The 19,966-nt window shown below is 50.4% G+C and overlaps 1 protein-coding gene across 1 annotated transcript; it reads left to right on the plus strand.

The window, feature by feature from the left end:
- Positions 1-318: 318 nt before the first annotated feature.
- Positions 319-2,025, plus strand: SOX14 (SRY-box transcription factor 14). The gene has a single exon (XM_066556785.1). The coding sequence runs from the start codon at positions 319-321 to the stop codon at positions 1,039-1,041; it is 723 nt and encodes a 240-aa protein (XP_066412882.1). The 3' UTR covers positions 1,042-2,025.
- Positions 2,026-19,966: the final 17,941 nt, after the last annotated feature.

The following is a 19,966-nucleotide window of genomic DNA, read 5'->3' on the forward strand; positions in this document are numbered from 1 at the left end:
CCGGTGCTGCGCCCGGCGGCTCCCCGCCCGCCTAGTGCCCGCCGGGCCCCGCGGGCCTCCGCTCCGCGCCCCGCTCCGCGCTGCTCCGCGCCCCGCCCCGGCACGGCTCCCGCCGGGGACGGCCTTGGCGGAGGACCTGTGATGATCAGCTGAGCCCGCTCCTGCCGCTCCTCCGGCTCCTCCGGCCTTCTCCCGCCGTTCCTCCTCCTCCTCCTCCTCCTCCTCTTCCTCGTCGTGCCGCCGCCGTCCGGCGCCCGCAGCCGCCGCGCCGCGCCCCGCAGAGCCGCCCGCCCGCCCGCAGAGCCGCCCGGCCGAAGCATGTCCAAGCCCAGCGACCACATCAAGCGCCCCATGAACGCCTTCATGGTGTGGTCCCGCGGCCAACGGCGCAAGATGGCCCAGGAGAACCCCAAAATGCACAACTCGGAGATTAGCAAGCGGCTGGGCGCGGAGTGGAAGTTGCTCTCCGAGGCGGAGAAGCGCCCGTACATCGACGAGGCCAAGCGGCTGCGGGCGCAGCACATGAAGGAGCATCCCGACTACAAGTACCGGCCCCGGCGCAAGCCCAAGAACCTGCTGAAAAAGGACAGGTATGTCTTCCCTTTGCCTTACCTCGGGGAAACAGATCCCTTAAAGGCCGCCGGGCTTCCCGTGGGGGCCACTGACTCGCTGCTGAGCTCCCCGGAGAAGGCCAGGGCTTTCCTGCCCCCCACCTCAGCACCTTACTCCTTACTTGACCCCAGCCAGTTCAGCTCCAGCGCCATTCAGAAGATGACTGAGGTTCCTCACACCTTAGCCACCAGCACCCTGCCCTACGCCTCCACCTTGGGATACCAGAACGGGGCGTTCGGCAGCTTGAGCTGCCCCAGCCAACACACCCACACTCACCCCTCGCCAACTAACCCGGGCTATGTCGTGCCATGTAACTGTACCGCTTGGTCGGCTTCCAGTTTGCAACCTCCAGTTGCCTACATATTATTCCCAGGCATGACCAAGACTGGGATAGACCCCTATTCTTCAGCACACGCGACTGCCATGTAACACCCACCCACCGACCCACCCGCACCCCCACAGGCGCGTGTGTGTGTGCGTGCGTGTGCCCCCCGCCCCGGCCGGCAGCTGGAACTGGGATTCCTCCGTGTGTGCATGTACATAAAAGCTGCAGAAGCAAAAAAAGGCCACCCGAACCAGGACTCTGCCGCCCGCCGCCGGGCCGGGACAGACGCGGACGCTGCCTCGGAGATGCTCTCGCCTAAAAGCTCGCCACGAGAGCTGGCCCCGGGCTCGGGGGGGATCTGCAATCGCGGGGGCAGATAGGAGCCCGGCACTTGTAAGAGTTGTAAATGTGTTTAAAAACAGAAAAGAAAAGCGAACCTTGAACTGCCCTTTCGGGACAAAGCGGGGAGGAAAAGAGAAAAAGACAAAAAAAAAAAAAAAAAAAAAAAAGGAAAAGAGAGAGGCGGTTTCGATTTTTATTTATTCTCTTAATGTCTATGAGTTCTCCAGGGTCTCATGTCACTTGGACTTGACTTTGGGAAGTCCCGGTCTTACTCTGATTTTATTTTTTTTTCCTCGTTGTTTTTCCTTTTGCACATTGAAAAACGAGATCAGCTGTGTTATATATAAATATATATATATTTTGCCACCACGTACTACTAGGTAAAATTGCTTTTCATGTCAGAAAAAAAGGCTCTTCAAAGTTAAAAAAGAAAAAAAAAAAGAAAAAAAAAGACGGGGAGAAACATTTATATTTAAAACCTATGATAGTGTTTGCTTAATTTAAAACAGATAGTCCTTAAATTTGTGTGATCCAGTGAGACTAGATCTAAGTTTACTTTAGACAGAGCGTCAGGTATGAAGTCAGGCAGTAGAATTGTAAAAAAATTAATACTACTACTACTAATAACGAAAAACAGAATAAAAAACCGATGGCAATTTAAAAATGTTTTCACAATGTCTTGGGCAAGAAGAAACAGAAACTAAGATGTATCCGGCAGGATTTTACCTCGTTAAACCTTTTCATTTGTTGAACAAAGACGTTTTGAATAAAGACAATCTGTCATCAAACGAGGCAAGTGCGTGCTGTGAGTGCGGGGACGCAGCCCCGCGTCCCACACCGGGGACGGGAGCGACCCCCGCCCGCAGCCCCCGGCTCTCCCCGCGGCTCCGGAGCCGTGCCGTGCCGTGCCGGGTCGGGCTCCGCTCGGAGCCCGTCGAGGGAACGCGGCTGCGGGCGGAGAAAGCTTGCGGAGAGACGGGACGGAGCGGAGCGAAGCCGGGGGGCTGCGGGGGGATGCTGGCCCCGGCCCCGGCCCGCCCCCGTCCCGTCGGGGAATTTGGCTTTTCCCAAGTTGCCTCCCCGGCGTTGGAGTTTTAGCGGTGCGAGGGAAGATTTGGAGCGGGGAGGGAAGTTTTGGCCGTGGTTTGGAATTTGTGCGGATCAATTAGCGGTGTTTGGGGTGCTCTGCCCTTGGCGGAGACGAGGGGAAGGGGGAAGAGGCACAGGATCCGTCTGGAGGGGCTGAATAGCCGGAGCGCCGCGTGTTTGGATGTGCTTTGCTCATTAAGTGCTCTTTGGAGACCGATGTTAGAATTAAACGGCGTAACACAATTAACATACATGGGGCTTGAATGGGAGGGTAAGCGGGGGAAGAATAGATAGATAAATAAATGAGAGATCAGGCGAAGGTAAACAAAAGGGGAGAGGAGAAAAGGGCTGAAAGGAGAGGTTAGAATGGCTGCTCCAGCCTTGTTTAGCATGACAAAACGGCTCTTACAAATGAGGACAATTAAAGGAGCTGGCTTGGGGAGGGCCTGGGAGCCGCGGGACGATCCGCTGGGACACGCGGGGCTGGATGCGGCCGGCGTGGGGCGGCGCGGCGGCGGCGGGCGCTGATGTAACCCCAGCTGACAGGCGCTGTCAGCCCGGCTGATAACACCGATAGCTCAGTGTCCTCCGACATCCACCCGCATTAGTCTGACAATGGTCGGAGGCAGAGCCGGGCGGGGGGAGCGCCGGCCCCGGCCCGCCCGGGCCGCGCCGGTCGTGGGGCAAAGCGGGGGCCCCGCGCCCGTGCCCCGCTCCCCATCGCGGCTGAGCTTTGGGGGACCCCCCGCACCCCTGAGCCCCGACACCCTCGGGGAGAACGGGCTCGGAGGGGCCGCGGCCTCGGGGAAACACCGGGGCTCGCTGGGGAGCGCGGAGAGACAGGGCTGGAAACTTTGGCGGGGATCTTTCCTTCCTACTTTCCTTCTTTCTCTTCTTTCTTCTTTCCCCCTTTCTTTCCCCTTTCACTCCTTCCCCCCCTTTCCTTCCTTCCATCCTGCTTTCCTTTTAATCTTCTTTTCTTATCTTTATTTATTAATTCTATCTCCTTCTCTCTCCATCTCACATTTTCCCCTTCTTTCCTTCCGTTCTCCTTCTCTTTCTCCCTCTCTCTTTCTCTTTTCCTATTTCCCTCTCTCTTTACTCTCCCTCTCTTGCTGCTTCTCATTCTCTTTTCCTCGCTGCCTCGCCGTCCCCCTCCTACCCCGCTCGCCCCTCCGCAGCCTCTGCTCGCCGCGTTTCGTTCCCGTTCCCTGCGCCGTGTTATCCCTCCAACCCTCCCGCCCGGTTGCAGGTGTGTAGCTATTTAACTCGTGGAGATAAATAAATTAAATAATGATCTTGACACTGCAATGAACCGATTACTGACTTTGATGTCAAAGGGAAACCAAAAACAGAAAGAAAGAAGGGGGGAGAGAGAGAGAGAGAGAGAGGTGAAAAAAAGCTATTCCCTCGAGGGGGAAATGCAGCTCCTTGTCAAACCTGTTTCCCCACAACTGTCTCTTTCTTTCAATAAAATCATTAAACAAAGGCCGAGGGGTTATGCGCACCACGCCTTGGGTGCGCGGCCGGGCGCTGTCCCGGGCTGGGCTTCGCCGCGGAGCCTCGCCCGCACCCGCGGAACCCGCGCAGGCAGCGCGGAGCCTCGCGGGGAGCGGAGCACGGCGGCCTCGGGCCCGAGCCACCCCTCCCGCAGCTCCCCTCGCCCCAGTTTTTCTTCTTTTCTTTTCTTTTCTTTTCTTTTCTTTTCTTTTCTTTTCTTTTCTTTTCTTTTCTTTTCTTTTCTTTTCTTTTCTTTTCTTTTCTTTTCTTTTCTTTTCTTTTCTTTTCTTTTCTTTTCTTTTCTTTTTTCTTCTTTTCTTTTCTCTCTTCTCTTCTCTTCTCTTCTCTTCTCTTCTCTTCTCTTCTCTTCTCTTCTCTTCTCTTCTCTTCTCTTCTCTTCTCTTCTCTTCTCTTCTCTTCTCTTCTCTTCTCTTCTCTTCTCTTCTCTTCTCTTCTCTTCTCTTCTCTTCTCTTCTTCTTCTCTTCCCCTTCATTTTTACTCCTCTCCTCTCCTCTCCTCTCCTCTCCTCTCCTCTCCTCTCCTTTCCTCTCCTCTCCTCTCCTCTCCTCTCCTCTCCTCTCCTCTCCTCTCCTCTCCTCTCCTCTCCTCTCCTCTCCTCTCCTCTCCTCTCCTCTCCTCTCCTCTCCTCTCCTCTCCTCTCCTCTCCTCTCCTCTCCTCTCCTCTCCTCTCCTCTCCTCTCCTCTCCTCTCCTCTCCTCTCCGTGCTGCTGCAGGACCACCTAGACACTGGAAATTATCCACTCTGGCCTTGCTTTAAACAAAACAACAAATAAGAGAGGGGGAGAAAAGATCTCGGGAGGTCGAGGGCACCGGCAGAGCCCTCGCTGGCGCCCAGGTGTAGCTGTGCGATCGCCTGGGAGCTCTGCTGCAGGAGAGACAAAGACAGAAGGGGAATTAAGTGATGTTAAAAAACTTTATTTTAAAGGACACATTAAGCCCATAGAAGTCTCTGAGAGATATTACTTATTTCTGCTTATTAGTGATAATAGCCCAGTAAATTTGCTATTGAGTGTATCAAAGGCATTCAAAGAGACTTTGAAACATCAAAAAGATTGCAATTCTGATTTTACGGTTTTATTCCAGGCCCGACCTCCTGGCTACATTCCTTGATTGTAGTGTTTAAAAGTAAGCGGTGATCAGAAGCACGTCCTCCACCTCCTCCTCCTCCTCCTCCTCCTCCTCCTCCTCCTCCTCCCGCAGCGGCCGCGGCCCGGCCCGGCCCGGGGACCCCGGCGGGGCTGCGGGTGGCAGCGGCTCCGGCGGGCAGGGCACCGCACCACGGTCCCCCCGCCGCAGCATCCTCACTGCCTCGCCCTAAATATATCACCAAATAGTTCCGAATGGCCATAATGCAGAATTTGGAGGTAGGGACAGCCCGGGCCCGGCTGCTCGCTGTCCCCTCGGGGGGCTGCAGGAGCCCGGTGCCGCCGGGGGACGCGGGCTGAGCTCCCCGTGCTGCGCCGCGCTCCGCAGCGAGGAAGCCTCGGGGCTTTTGATGTGTCTGTAATTTAGCCTTTTTATTATTATTATTATTTTTCTCTTTCGGTCCTTAATTTTACCTCCTCGTCTCTCTTTTCTCCCTTTACACGCCTCTATTCCAGTTGGGGTGTTTTATACCAACATCAAAGGGACAAGGCAGCCTTTATTATTATTATTATTCCTTTCTCTTTTTTTTCCTTCCCTTTTTTATTAGGGCAAAATACTTTATTATTCCTGAACGCTCCTCGTTTGGAAAGCTAAACAAGAAATAACGTGCAGGGTCTGTGCAGGTCCACGCTGCAACGAGGCAACATGTGTATGCCTAAAAGCCCCGAAATTAAATCCAGGTTGATCACAATTTAAAAGAGGAGAGCGAGGGAGCGGGAGCCGGCTCTTTGAGTGGGTGAGAGAAAGAGGGGAAGAGATGAGTAGCTGGTAATTATTGGAATATAAGGATGAGATTAATTCAAAGGAAACAAACTATGAAAACAATTGGAGCCGAGTGAAAAGCAAAACCCAGATTAGAATTTGCTTGTGGTTTGTTGTCTGTCTGCTTTCTTTCCTCCTCCCCACCCATTGTCACAGTGCAAGGCAATGGGATTTGCACACTTGAGGTGTAATAGCATTACTGCATTAATTAAAATTTTCATTTCACGTCCAGATTGTTTACTTATCTGCTGGAAACATATGTCGGGAGAAGTTGAGATTCTGGATTCTGCTCCGCTGCCCAAGGTGCAGCGCAGTACAGGGGGGGAGAGGATGACTTCAGATTTTTTTTTCATTGCATCCTCCAGCCTTATCTCTCCGCTGTAAATTATAAGGAGACTCCATTGAACTGAATATGAAGATTATATTTGCGAGCGGCGCGTCCTGGAGCGGCCCCGGTCCCACTTTGAAATGACACAAACCTTGCGGACCCCGAGCCCCCCTTCTCCTCCCTCCCCGTGCGGTCGCAGCCCCCCGGGAGTGGGGGGCGTCCACACGGGACCCCCCGATCCCGGCGGGCTCCCGGGGGAAGGGAAGAAAGGAGGGAGGGAGGGAAGGAGGGAGCGCCGCGCTGCTCCGCGCTGCTCCCGCCGGCCCCCCGCTCCCTCCCGGGAACTGCGGACAGAACCACGCTGCTCCCCCGCCTCCCAAAAGCTGTTCTTCCCGAGGGCAGCCCCCAAAAACACGCCCGGGGAGGGCGAGCAGCCCCCGTGGCTGCCGCTGGGACAGCGGCGGGGTCGCGCCGTCGGTGCGGGCGCTGCTGGGCTCCGGCGGGGCGAGGGATGCTCGGGCGCCCGCCGCGCTCGGTGGGAAGCGTCTGTTTGTCTGCTGCACCCCATTTTTTTCTCATCTTTTTTGGGGTGTTTTACTTTCCTATTTTCCGCCTTTTTTTTTTAATTTTTTTTTTTTTAAGAGACCCCTGAGAAGGCAGCGAGGTGCCATCCTCTCCGCCGGGTCTATCTGTAATTGAATCTAGGTCAGTTATTCTAAAGCATGGGAGAGGCTGATTCCCTCTTTCCGACATCAGCCCGGAATTTGGGAGGCGGGGGGGTGGGGGAGAAAGGAGGAGAGGGGGGTCTTGCAATTTCATTTAAAATGTAATGGTGGATGAACCGATAAGCAAATAGGGGGAAAAAAAGGCTCTGCTTAAAAGAAAAAAAAAAAAGGCATGCTTTTAATATGCTTCCAGATGGGGGGAAAATGATTTACATGGGAGTTTATTTCCTCTTTGCTGATATGAAAGAATTACAGATACAAAACCCACTGATCTATAGAATAAAAAAAAAAGAAAAGAAATGTTATTTTCCTGTAAAGGTATCAGTTCATTTATATTCATTTAACCATCCATCCATCAATTCACTTTCTCACTCCCTGCACATTCTCTCTGCCTCTGGTAAACCTACCCCACCAATATACTTTTCTGGAATATACAATGAAGTTTCCTTAAAAAAAAGAAATTATATGAGATTCAGCTGGAGTAGGTAAAGTGAAGTTTCCCTTCTCCTCCTCTCCCCAGCTCCTCTTTTGTGTTCCAGACTTTGAGTAAATTAGCAATGTGAAAAAAGAAAATGGCTTAGTTGGGAAAAAAATGTCTGTGTATATCTATAAATAATATATGCAGTATAAGTGTTAGAGATGTGTCTATATATATATATATACACAATATATAGAGAGCAGGTTTTGTGTGCTCAACATGTATGTGCTGCATCTCTGTGCTTGCGTGATACCAACAGTTCATTCTCTGCCTCTAAAATAAAGCACACAGATATTGTACAGCTATTTACAGCATTCATATATCCACGGCTCCAGATTTAACCACCCACCCAGCCTGCGTATGCTGCAGATATGCACGATATATGTGATACCTGAGCACTGAATTGGAGCAGAACATCTGGATTTAAATAGAAAATATTTCCCTAAATTGTCAGCACGTGTCCTTTGGGAGGGCTGGGACACTCTGGTGCCCATATTTTGGTGCTCTCTGGCACAAAGCACAGGGCACAGCTCAGCCCGGCAGCCTCTGACCTCCCAAACCCGAGGGCCACCAAGGCTGGATTTGTTTGCATTCTGGATGGTACCTGAAGCTGAGAACCAAATTCCTTTGCAGGAGAGTGGCCAGAGAGCAAACCTAAACCTCTCCCCTGACACCTCCAAGTGCCAAACCAACCCCACCTGGCCGAGCTCTTCCCGTGGCTCTGCCTCGCCGGGCATGAGGTGGAGACAGGGGTGACCTCCTTCTCCCTGTGCCCTGGGTGTGACAGCCCTTCCTCACAGGAATGGCTCCAGGGAGGATGAGCTGGCCCTTCCTCACAGGGATGGCTCCAGGGAGGACGAGCCTTGTGCCCAAAGACAGAGGCTGCCAAACCATCCGTCATTTCCCGGACACCTTCGCCGAGGCCGGGAGTGGAGGGATGTGGAAAAACTTCTTTTTCTGCTTTAAATGCAGTGGCAAGAGCTATGTAAGAAGTTGCTTTTTTTCTTGTTAAAAGCAGGTAAATAGAGAGACAGACAGATTTGGAAATGCCTCTATATATACAGATAAAAATATGCGTCTTTATCTCCAGCCAGATACGGATATAGATCCACACAGAATTTTCCTGGCGGTGGCTGTTAAAGAGCTCCAAGCTGGTGCTCGGGGGGTCCTCACCAGCCTTTCCCAAAACTCCCTGTGTAAATACAGGCACCAGGCAATGCCCCCCAGGTCAAACAGGCTGGTGGCACTGCAGAGCTCGTGGGTGCCTGCCCTGCACAGACCCCACACTTGCACATCAAAGGTTGGAGTTCCCGGCTCCGTGTTGGAAGTAACACCTGCAGATGTTCCCCTGCCTCGTGTTTGCAACCCAGACCTGAACAAATACATAATCACATCACATAGCATAATTAATAGTGCTATCACCATGAAGGACTCTTAAAGGGAAGGCTGTTGAAAGAGAGTTCCTGAAGATAATCCTTTTAAAAGGTTTCCTTAAAATGCAACCACTAGCGGGAATAAGGCAGGTTTAGTTCCAACATCTTAATACCTCTGCAGAGCACAGTTTTAGATCTTGTAAATGTCTTTCCTTTAATAGTGGCTTGACTTTTGATTTGGGACTTGCACTTTTTGGAGGATCTTGCTGCTGTTGTGGTTCTCAACAGAGAAGGTCCTTGAGGAGGCCCAGCCTGGCTCAATTGACCTGCAGGGACTGATAACCTCATTCCTGCTGGAATTCCAACGTGGTCCCATCCTGTCTGGGCTGGTGTCCTGCACTTGTGTCTAATGACCCATTTGAACAATTTTCAGGGTGCTGCTTAATTTGTTTTTTTTTCTCATTCTGGATGACACCCCAGCTCCTGGCCCATGGGGAATGGGGTTCAGTGGCTCTCCAGCTCTTTCCTTAGCGCTGTCTCCTGATTCCTCCACTGTGCTCAGAGAATTCCTGTGTGGTGTTGGTGCCAGGCTTGGTGAGTAAATCACTTTATTTTGGCTTTCCCAAACGATGGCTGTGTGAAATGAACAGAGCTACACAGTGATCTCTGTGTCCAGGGGATAAATGGGCACCTGAGTGGGCTCTGCTCCCTTCTTCCTCAGCCTCCCATCCCAGGAACTCTTCCCATGGTTATTTGGAATCCTCACATTTCTCAGGTTTTGCATGGAGAGGGCAAAGTTTGAGGAACTGGGACCACCTGATGGAGCAGACCCCTGGTAGGAGATCCTGGGAGCAGCCAAGTCCTGCCTTTTGCTGTCACTGCTTTTCTGGAGCTCCAAGCCAGGATCCAGCCTCCTGATTTTCTGCAGGAAAAGTTAAGATTTGTAAAAAATGTTGTCAAATTGGCATGGAAACAATTGAGGGCCTCTGGAGTAAAGGGATGATGGGCACCTCCTCCAAAGAGCAAAAATTAAAAATACAAAATAAAAATGCAATTCAGTTAAATCAGGTATTTTTACTTTGTCTTACAGCTGTGGACAGTCCTTTAGACTACCCCAGTGCGAATTTCTCAGTCGGTGGCAGGTTTGGTGTCCAATCTCCCTAACCCCAAAAGGCCTCTGGAAAACCAGGGATCTCCATTCCCAGGGAAGTGAGGATCCAGCTGCTGTGTTGTGGTGCTGTGTGTAGGGAAAAACATTTTGAAGGCAACAGGAGGTCTTTGCTGTGCCCTGGCTGTTGTCCCCTCTCTCAGAGGGTGGCACTGCTGCTGTTTGCCCAGCGTGGTCAGAGGTGGTGCCACCAGAGCTCGGCCCCTCCCTGCTAGTGACAATGGTGAAACCTTTTGGGTGTCCCAGGAGAGCAGGGTCAGGTCGCTGGTGCCTCAAATATTTTTGGTTCTTTTGGCGTTGAAGTGTGTGAGACAGAAGATTCGCTGCTGCCACTTGTCACCTGCCAGCACTGGGGGTGGCACCAGTGGCACTGGGGGCCAGCAGGGATGGGGAGGCTGAGGGGCTGCCGTGTCTGAGGACACTGGGGTGGCACAGGGGGCAACGCCCATCCCTGGTGTTGGCGAGGAGCTCAGGGCTCGTATCACCCATCAGGGATGTGTTCAGTGGTCGTGGCCCTGGAGGCCACTGTCCCCCTCCCTGACAAAGCTTTACAAACCAGCACTCTGGTTTGAACCCTGCTCCTTGCTTGCCCAAGTTGTATTTTTCCTGGTTTATCTTTTGGCTGCCACATCCAGGTATTTTTCCTTAGCAAGGTCAGAGCCCTCTGATTTAGAGTGTTTAATTGCTTCTAATTTTTCCAAATTTCCGTGTAGGCATTTTAATGTTTGCCTCCTTCCTTCCCTGTGAGCTATTAATGTGAGTCAGTTTCTTTCCTGACATAGACAAGGGTTTTTCCCCTCTCCTCCTACTCCTTCCAGCCCTACTTACACGGGAATTCCCCCAGCAGGCACTGAAAGAAGAAAGGGAATTAGATCTTTATCAGAGCCTTACTTTCACCCAAGATTTCCTTAGATCAGGGAGTTAAATAGAGGCCAACAGAACCCAAACAAATGCTTTCTCTCCTACCTAGAAATAACCCTCCTGCAGCCAAAAGTGTTCCCTCTCCTCCTTTGGAGGCAAACCAGGAGCTGGTGTGACTGTGTGCCCTTCTTTCAGGTATGCCATTGTCAGTCCCCTGTCATGGCTGGATTTCATGGATTCTCTCTTTGCCCAACAAGTGCCAGGCAAAACAAGAACTACATTCTAGCAGGAAAAAAAAGACAAAACACGTAGAAAAATAGAGAAAAAGAAAATTAAATCCCAGTGTTGCTTCAAATCCCTGCCAACTTTCCAGGCCTTCGTAACTCAGCCAAAAACAAGGCCACAAACCCATTTTTCCTCATTTGCAGGTCACCTTGAAGGGTAGATGAGGAGCTCTTTCAATAGCATTTCTTTCAAGGGGATTTCAGCGAGAAAAGCAGCAATGATTGAAATTCCCTGTTTCCTTGCAGACCCTCAGGTTTTCCTGGAGGATATAAAAACACCCGGGCATCTCCCCACTGTGGATTCCCGCTCCGCTGCGGTGACATTGCCTGACTCGAGGGACTACAGAGGTTTGGCACAAACATATTTTAACATAATTTTTTAATCACCTCTTGGCCTCCCAGCCCACATATTCCTCTTCAAATAGCAGCAGGGCTGGAAGAGATGCCTACAGAAAAATGGGACAACGTCCGCTTCCCGCTCCAACGCAGCTCCTCCGTGAGCTCTCCGTGATGTCCTGGTGAAAAGCACCTTCCCAGCCCAGCAGCCAAGCATCAAAAACCATGGAAAGGAGGTGAAAATTAGAATAATGAGGAGAAGAATCCCCTGGTGCCTTCTCTCCTGGGGACAGGACTATGGCTGCATGCTTAGCGGCATCACTGGCCTGTGCTGATCGTCCTCCTTCAGTGTGGAGCCCAGTGGGGACAGGGCCCCACAGGTCCCTTCCCTTGCTGAGGCTTTGGAAACAGAAGGTCAAATTGTCCAGTTGATTTAGTTTAGTCCAAGTTAAGGCTTTTCCCAGCCTCAACTGCTAAATGATGAGCAAACATTCCCCTCCACGTGTACCCATGCATATGGTTAGACACACACACACACACACATACGTGTGTATATAAATAGATCTCTTTAAATTTAAATAGATTTATGCCCAAGGACAGGAGGGTGGGTATGAGGTCATTACAGAGAAAGAAGGTGTAACACATCCATATGTTCTGTTGTGGGGATTAAATCTATAGCAGGTTGTATGCAGTGCTAATACTCCTATTAATTTCTATTTTTCATTGTTGTTTGCGCATTTGTCAGGCTCCGATGAAGGGATAATGAAGCGAGCGGATGTTAACTGCAAATTAATCAGCCCTGTCTTGGAGCGTAACACAGGTTCCTGTTTGCTTCTCCTCCTCACCCAGGAACGATAACACACTTTCTGCATCCCCACCAGGAAAATCTCTTGGATGCTGTGACAGAGCAGAGAAAGAAAGAAAGAAAAAAGAAGAATGAGAGATGCCCTGGTTGAAAAACTTCTAATTCTCCTTGAAACTGTCGAGTTTCTTTGAGCTGTAAGAAAGCTGAGGAAGCTGAGGTCGTGCTAATTTTGCAAGAGGAGCTTGTTAGAAATGCTGTGCTGGCCATGGGCAGGTTGGACTTTTTGTTGTCTTTAACTCCTGAAGTGTCAGATCCTTTTGAAAGTTTATTTTTTTAACTGGGGTGTGTCCCTGCCATGGCAGGGGCTTGGAATGAGATGACCTTTACAGTCCCTTCCAGCCCAAGCCATTCTGTGATTCCCTGACTCTCTAATTGACTGCTGCTGTGCATGAGGGACAGATGTATTCACAAATATTGGGGCTTTTTTATTGCAAATTGTCTTGCTTTACTTTGGAGCTTGGTGTCTGTGAGCCTGGTCTGGTTGTGGTGTCTGGTGTGAGGCGGGAGGTTCCCTGATGCTGGGAATCCCAGTTCTCCAGGTCTTTTGGGAGAGATGGGAGTGGGAACTGAGGAAGAGACGGTCACCAGGCCCAGGAATGCATCCCCTCATGGATAACACTCAGGGTACCCTGCCAGCAGCCCTTGGGCAAACACTGGTGCTTTGAGCTTTTTGCAGTTTGGACTCGGAGCCAGGCAAATGTGGGAATTTCTGTTCGGGTGTTGCGTTTGTGATGAATTGAATTTGGTTCTGTGCAGAAAGACCAGTGGAGTTTAACTGCCTGGCCTCACTTTGTGCTCAAGCAAGGAAACAAGTGCAGATTTTGGATTGATCATTAGTTTCTCACCCTTGTGATGATCACTTGGTGCTGTCTCTGGCACCAGCTTAGATTTCCTTCTGGAAAACTTCTTTCCCTTTCCCCGTATCTCAGGATGCGTCTCTTTGCAGCCGAGTCCATCCCTGCTGTGGCAGCCTGGGGAGCCTCCAGTTCCCTGCAGCAGCGCCAGCACCGAGACCTGATCCTCATTTCTTGGATATTAATGTCCCACCCTGCCCAGCTCCCAGGGCGCTTGGATGGCATCCATAGATCATTTACCTTTCCAGGGAAGGAAATACTTGGTCAGACTGAAATCAACATCGATAAATTCATGTAGCTGTAGCAGCTCTCCTCCTGTTCAGGGCACACACTAGCCCCAATAAATGGGCGTGTGCCTCATAAATACAGAAAACTTTCTGTGCTCCTAAAAATGGGCATTTCATGGATAAGTTCATACTGCCCAGGGCAAGCAGCACTCCAGGCCCATCTCCAGAATAATTAGGGAATGCTGCAAGATTTAAATGTGTTGCTGTTTATTGGAGAAGAGGCATTGTAGATGATTTGAGCATTCCTTAAAGAGGTTTCTCACAGCCTTTATCCCTCCCTTTTATCCCCTTCCTTGTTCCAGTCCTTGGCACAGTCCTCTCTCTTTTATTGATCAAACACTTGATCAATTGATCAATTAATCACCTGGTTGACCCAGATATTTACATATCTTACATATCTGGGTTTTTTTTTTGTCTTCCCAACCTAGGTTTGTTGCCAGTCCTTCCTTTTTGAAATGCAAGGTTTTGACAACAAAGTGTTCCCCCACTGTCCCCCATCATTGTCCTTCCACACATCTCCCAGGACATTGCCTTTCCCGTGATCTCTGTGCTTTATTTGGAGGCACTGGGTGACAGCTTTCTGCAAAGCTTTCCTGGACAAGCAGCCAAACCTCACAGTTTACTGTGTTTGGGTCAGAAAATCTGTTTAGGCTCCATCCTCTGCACTTGGCTCATCAGGATTAAAACCAGAATTTTCTCATTGTCTCTTCCCCTCCTTTTTTCCCCTTCTTCCTGATGTCTTTCCCCTCCTGATGAGTGCAGAGAACACATTTTCTCACTAATGCTTAACTCTGTGGATTTCAAAAGGGATGGATTTTGTTCCTCACCCACCATCTCCACTCTGGGCTCTCCAAGATGAAACAACTCCATTCGTTTTGCGGGCCACAGGAAAAACAAAGCGGTGGAGAGGGACATAAGTATCCTGGAATTCTCTTCTCTGGTGGCACAGTGTTGACCCGTGGCCACTTCTGGGGCTCTTGCATAATGCTTTAAGCCTCGTGTTTCTTTTGTTTTGTGCCCAGCCCAAGAATTCAGTTTTTAATAAGAAATCCCAGAAGTGCCTGTGAAGGATCCAGGCTCCCGCGCATCACCGGCGCGGCGCAGACGTGGGAGCTCCCACCAGCTCCCGTGGTCCCATGGTCTCCATCTCCTGGGATTAATGAGGGTCCAGTGTAGTCCTTGCCTTCTCCTCTTGCAGAAGTATGCAGTGGAACTCAGAACTGCCTCTGCCTCTTCAGGCATCTTCTCCATGGCATCATGTGCGTGCAGCTGCTGCTTGGAGAGCCTCGGAGAAGCGGGAGAAAGGCGAGGCAAGGATCTGCTTTCCTGGCCTTGCTGTCCCCGTGGCTGGAGCAGCAGCAAGCTTTGGGAGCTGCCTACCCTGCCTAAAGTCTTGAGAAAGTCACCTGTTAAACCTGACTCCAGCTCTTTTTCCTCTGGGATTCAGCCCTGCCTGGCTGGTGGTCTTGCACAAGTCCACATCCTCAAGAGCTTGTCCAGAGAAGCTGTGGCTGCCCCTGGATCCCTGGAAGTGTTCCAGGCCAGGTGGGACAGGGCTTGGAGCAACCTGGGATAGTGGAAATTGTCCCTGCCCATGGCAGGGGGTGGAGTGAGATGGTCCTTAAGCTCCCTTCCACCCCAAGCCACTCCTTGATCCAAACAGCAGAGACCTATCTCTCCCCCCATGCCAGGGCTGGGATTTAAATGTGGTGATCAGATCTGTGCAAACTTCACTGGAGTTTAGGATCCTAAATCACACAGACTTCTCTAAAAATAAAATACAGGCTCTGAAACGACTCCAAGCAGTTAAGTTCATTTTTGTGGTGAGATGTGAGATATTTCTAAATGAAATCAGGAGTGAAGGAAGCACCAGGGCACATTTTAATTCTAATTTTTCCTATATATCAAGCGTTAAATTAACAAGTGAGGGAAAACCCTCCTGAAGAGCTATGTGTGGTTTAGACAGGCATATCAGGATAAAATTATTCTGGGCTTGCCTGTGGTTTGTCTGGATCCTCCTGGAGCTGCACCAGTAAAGAGCAAAATTGTGCTGCTCTTTGAGGCTTTGGGTTTGGTGCTGTGGGTCCTCCCTTCTGACCATGCCTGGGTTCCTTGCTGGTGTGAGGGAACTATTCCGTGGAGATGGTTTTCACCCAGGCAGCAGGCAGAGCTCCTCAGAAGGTGAAAAAAGGGGTGGAGGGCTCAGGAGAGAGACTTCTATTTGTAATCATGAGGGTGGATGGCTCAAATAATAGAAGGTTAGAGGATCACAGAATGGTTTGGGTTGGGAGGGACCTTAAAGCCCATCCATTCCCACCCCCTGCCATGGCAGGGACACCTTCCACTATCCCAGGTTGCTCCAAGCCCCGTCCAACCTGGCCTTGGACACTGCCAGGGATCCAGGGGCAGCCACAGCTGCTCTGGGTACTCTGTGCCAGGGCCTCCCCACCCTCACAGGGAACAATTTCTTGTGTCTCTGCGACCCAAATTTCCCCTCTTTCAGTTTGATCTATCCCTCCTTGTCCTGTGACTCCAGTTCCTAATGAAAAATCCCTCTCCAGGTTCCTCCTAGCCCCTTCAGATTCGGGGAGGTGCTGTGAGGTCTCCACACCTTCTCTCCAAACTGAACAGCCCCAGTGCTTCTTGTTTACCACCAAAGTTAGATGTAGAGAGTGTTTTGCTAAGGAAACAGATCAGGATTTCCTGATCTTCCCAGGAAATATTTGGCAGCCAAAGAGGTGGTTTCTGCTTCTAAATGATCAGTGCAAGACAAATGATTTTAGTATCATCCCACAGATTTAACTTTTTTTGTCTGTAGAGAGAATGAGGATTGCTGTCACTGCCCTCAACTTGGAGTAATTCAGTTTAAAATCAGAATGCTCTTCAAAATCTACATGGTCTTTAATTTGCTTTAGTGAGGTTTTTGGAGTCATTAACACCAACAAAGGTCACCTCTGGGCGTGGCACAGCTGGCCTGGACCACTCACGTGCACCTCAAATTCTCCTGGCCCTGACTAAAATAGTTGGGATTGACTTTCTCCAAAGCTCAGTTATGAAATGCTTCAGTGCACTGAACATGATTCTTTTTTTTCTCATTCCAAGTCCCAAGAGGACTGACTCCAGGTATCCCCACTCCATGAAATATTGTGTCTGCAGCCAGGGAAAGCAATCTCTTGAGGATGAACCTTGAAGCACAGGAACGGCTGATTTCTCAGCAACCTTTTGATATTGTCACACCTTCAGTCTTTTGGGGATTTATGGACTTTGCCAATACATGGGACTGACTCCAGACACTAAATGCCTCATTTTCTCCAAATTTACAATTATTCCCTTTGCTCTTTTTGTGTCTTATAGCTGTGGGAGCAGTATCATTATTCCTATTTCATGGCTGGAAGGGTTGTGCTGCACAGAGATTCCTGGGAAGTGTTCCCAAGTCTGCTCTGCATTGTGACTTCCCCCTGCAGTGTCAGTTTGGTGAGGCATGTGTGTTTCCCAATGGTTTTACCTTTTACTTCTCCTTGTTTTTCAGGTCTGGCTCTCTCAGAGTGGCTGTTTCCAGAGATGACTCTTTTCCCCCTAGAGCAGAAGCAGGAAGAAGAGGGAGGAAGCTCCTCCTTTTTCAAGTCAGAGTATTTGGCCACAGTGATGGACCCTGAGGTTGTCCATGTTCTTCCAGGAGTATTTCCAGGTGTCATTTACTGTAGTAAAATCCTGGCTCACTCTGTAGGAGGTGTCAGCTCATATTTAATGTCCCCACAGAACTCTGAGTGGCCATGTGGACCTGGAGCTCATGAGATCTTCCCCAGCCCAGCAGACCTTCCTTGAATTCATCTGTTCTTTGCTCACAGTTGCTTATGACTGAAAACATCACATAAGGAAAATGTGAACATTTTGATGTGGGGAAAACCACCCAGATTTTAATGGAAAATTTTCAAATTTCCATCAGTTTTAAAGAAGCAGCACTGCCCATTCTTTAAGGAGGTGTGTTGGGGCTGCCAGCTGCACTCCCTTCAGGAGGCTGCAGGGTTAAGGGGGAAGAAGCACCACAAACCCCACCTGCAACATCTGCTGGATCAATTAAAAGCTGAAACTAAAAACTAACCCAGCAAGAGGTGTGAGGGCACAGTTGTGCAAAAGGCAATCTCTGCATTCCAAAGGTTGTTTTCCATCCCATTCCTCCCAACCCCCTGGATGGTATCCTACCAGTCCTTGTGTTCCTCTGTCGTCCCAGTAGACTTACCCATAGGTCAGAGGTGGCAGCACCAGGGAGTTTAGATTCCCTGTCCCACTTTTTCCTGGCTATGAAGTTGATCCCTGACACGTTAGGCTACAACAGCCCTGTATTTTCTGTAATGTTGGGAAACAGTATCAGGAATTACAGCACTCCTGCTGAAGATGTTACACATCCTGATCAGGGTTGCCAAAAAATTCTGCCACTGCAAATACTGAGCTTTACCTGGGCATCATCACTGATTGCCTCCATACCAATCCTGTGGACGCATTTATGGTTGGTATTAGGATGCTGATTTTCATCTCTTCCATATTTTCCCAGGTCCCTGAGGCACCAGGAGATGGACAGAGCTGGAGAGCCCCTAAAAGAGCCATGGAAGCATGATGCAAGCAGCCTCCTCTTCTTGCCTTTGGGAGTGGTTAGGCCTCAGGTGGATTTGTGTCCTCAGGGAGGTTCTGGCTCAGGGGAAGCATGGGAGGTGCCTGGTTGGATGTCTTGGGAGCTGTTAGGGAACTGGTTCCTTATTGCTGCACACTGACCAGTTGCTTTGTGCAAGCTGCTTTACACCAGTGACAGAGCAGTATTAGACATGGAATTGCTATTTTTTGTCCCATCTCCCACCTTTGCAGTCTCCCAGAGCTCCCATTTGGACTCCAGAGTCCCACCAAGACCATGATAGAAATATTGAGGTGCTGTTCTAAAGCTGGGTTTAACAGTGTAAATGCTCTTTAACACACAGCAGTACAGAGAGCGTGTCCCTTTCTCTCCCTTATGGAATGGCCACCTGGAGGGATGGAATTCCAGCTCCCACCTCACCACACCATTATTGACAGGCATGGCTGGTACATTATTTAGGTAATTTGGCACGTGCCATATGGGAACCACCTGGACTCCTGGCTGAACAATTGCTTTATTAAGCTGTACTATATTACATTACATACCTTACTAATACTAAACTCTATGCTAAAGAACAACCCGTGACCCCTTAGAGACATTCACCACTCAGCTTTGACCTAATTGGTCAATCAATCCAAACACCCACCACCAGAGTCCAAGTAACAAATCCCTTCTTTGGTAAACAGTCCCCATAACACATTCCACATGTGCCAAACAACAGGAGCAGCAAGTAGAGATACAAATTGTTTTCTCTTCTCTCTCTGAGCTTCTCACTGCCTTCCCCAGGAAAAATCCTGGGAGAGAGAATTCTGTCTCTCTGTTCAGAGAGTGTGAATGCCACAGTGTGGTTCCTACAGCCTTTGGCTGTCCCAGCACACAACTCCATAGGGAGGGAAGCTCAGCTGAAGGTGCTTTGTGACAGCCTCAGAGGGAATCTGGCCTGAGGGACCTCCTGAACTACTGCACCTCCTGCTCTCAGAGGGCACTGGCAGCACTTGTGGAAAAGGAAAAACCTGCAGAGCCTGTGTGAGGTGAGGGATTCATTCCCACTGCTCCAGGAAGCTCGTGTAGGGAAGATTTCCTGTGGTATTGTAGGAGCCATAATGTGGTCTTAAAATAAACCAAATGGTTGTGACTCTGTAGGGAGTCCAGGTGAGGCAGCCTGAGCTCCAGGAGCAGTGTGAGGGCTCTGACCCACCTTCATCAGTGCTGCTGTCTGCACCAGGTGAACGATTGCAGTGCCTGCTGTGCTGAGGAGCCTCCTGGAGAGGCTCAATTAGGAGGCAGCAGCTGACGAGCTGCAGCGTGGGGACCTCAGGAACCTTTATTGGTGACAAGAGCCAGCCCTTGTGCCACACTTGTCACCTGCTGCTGTCAGAGCGCTCTGTGGAGTGCTGCTGCCCTTGCACAGATGAGCAGAGAGGCTTCCCAGGGCTGCAGCAGGGCCACAGGTGGAGAGGGGTTTGTGTGTCCTGGAGCAGGATCCCTGCCCTCTGCCTTTCCACAGGAGAGCTGTACAATTCCTGGCTGGAAAACAGCACAGCAGCCCCAGCCCGTGAGGCACAAAAGGCAGAAGTAAAGTAAGATGTGGGAATAACCTCCTGAAGGGATTTCAACACCCCTGCTGTCCCTGGGGAGACTGACAGTACCTCCATCAATTCTCTTGGGAGCTGTCCACCCCTTTGCCTTCACTCCATCATCCTTTTCCATGTGGGATAATCTCCATCTCCCACTTGTTTTCTGCTTCTTGTACTGCAGTGAGCTCCTTCCAGCAGAGTACCTCCACCTAGGAATGCTCTGCTTCCCTACTGGGATTCAACAGCCCTTTTCCAGTTCCATGGATCATTTATCCCAGCCCTCTACCCTTCCAGAGGTACTGGAAGCTCTGCTGCTGTCTCCTGTCAGAGCCAGTGTCTCCAGGGGGGTCCCTTGGGGTCCTGACTCTCTCACAAACCAGAGGAGGTGGCCCATGGCAAATGGAA

The sequence above is a fragment of the Molothrus aeneus genome, chromosome 10 (assembly GCF_037042795.1).
Source record: "Molothrus aeneus isolate 106 chromosome 10, BPBGC_Maene_1.0, whole genome shotgun sequence".
NCBI lineage: Eukaryota > Metazoa > Chordata > Aves > Passeriformes > Icteridae > Molothrus > Molothrus aeneus.

Bases quoted from the DNA above. Each gene is read 5' to 3' on its own strand.
- SOX14 (XM_066556785.1), top strand. From the start codon at position 319: ATGTCCAAGCCCAGCGACCACATCAAGCGCCCCATGAACGCCTTCATG.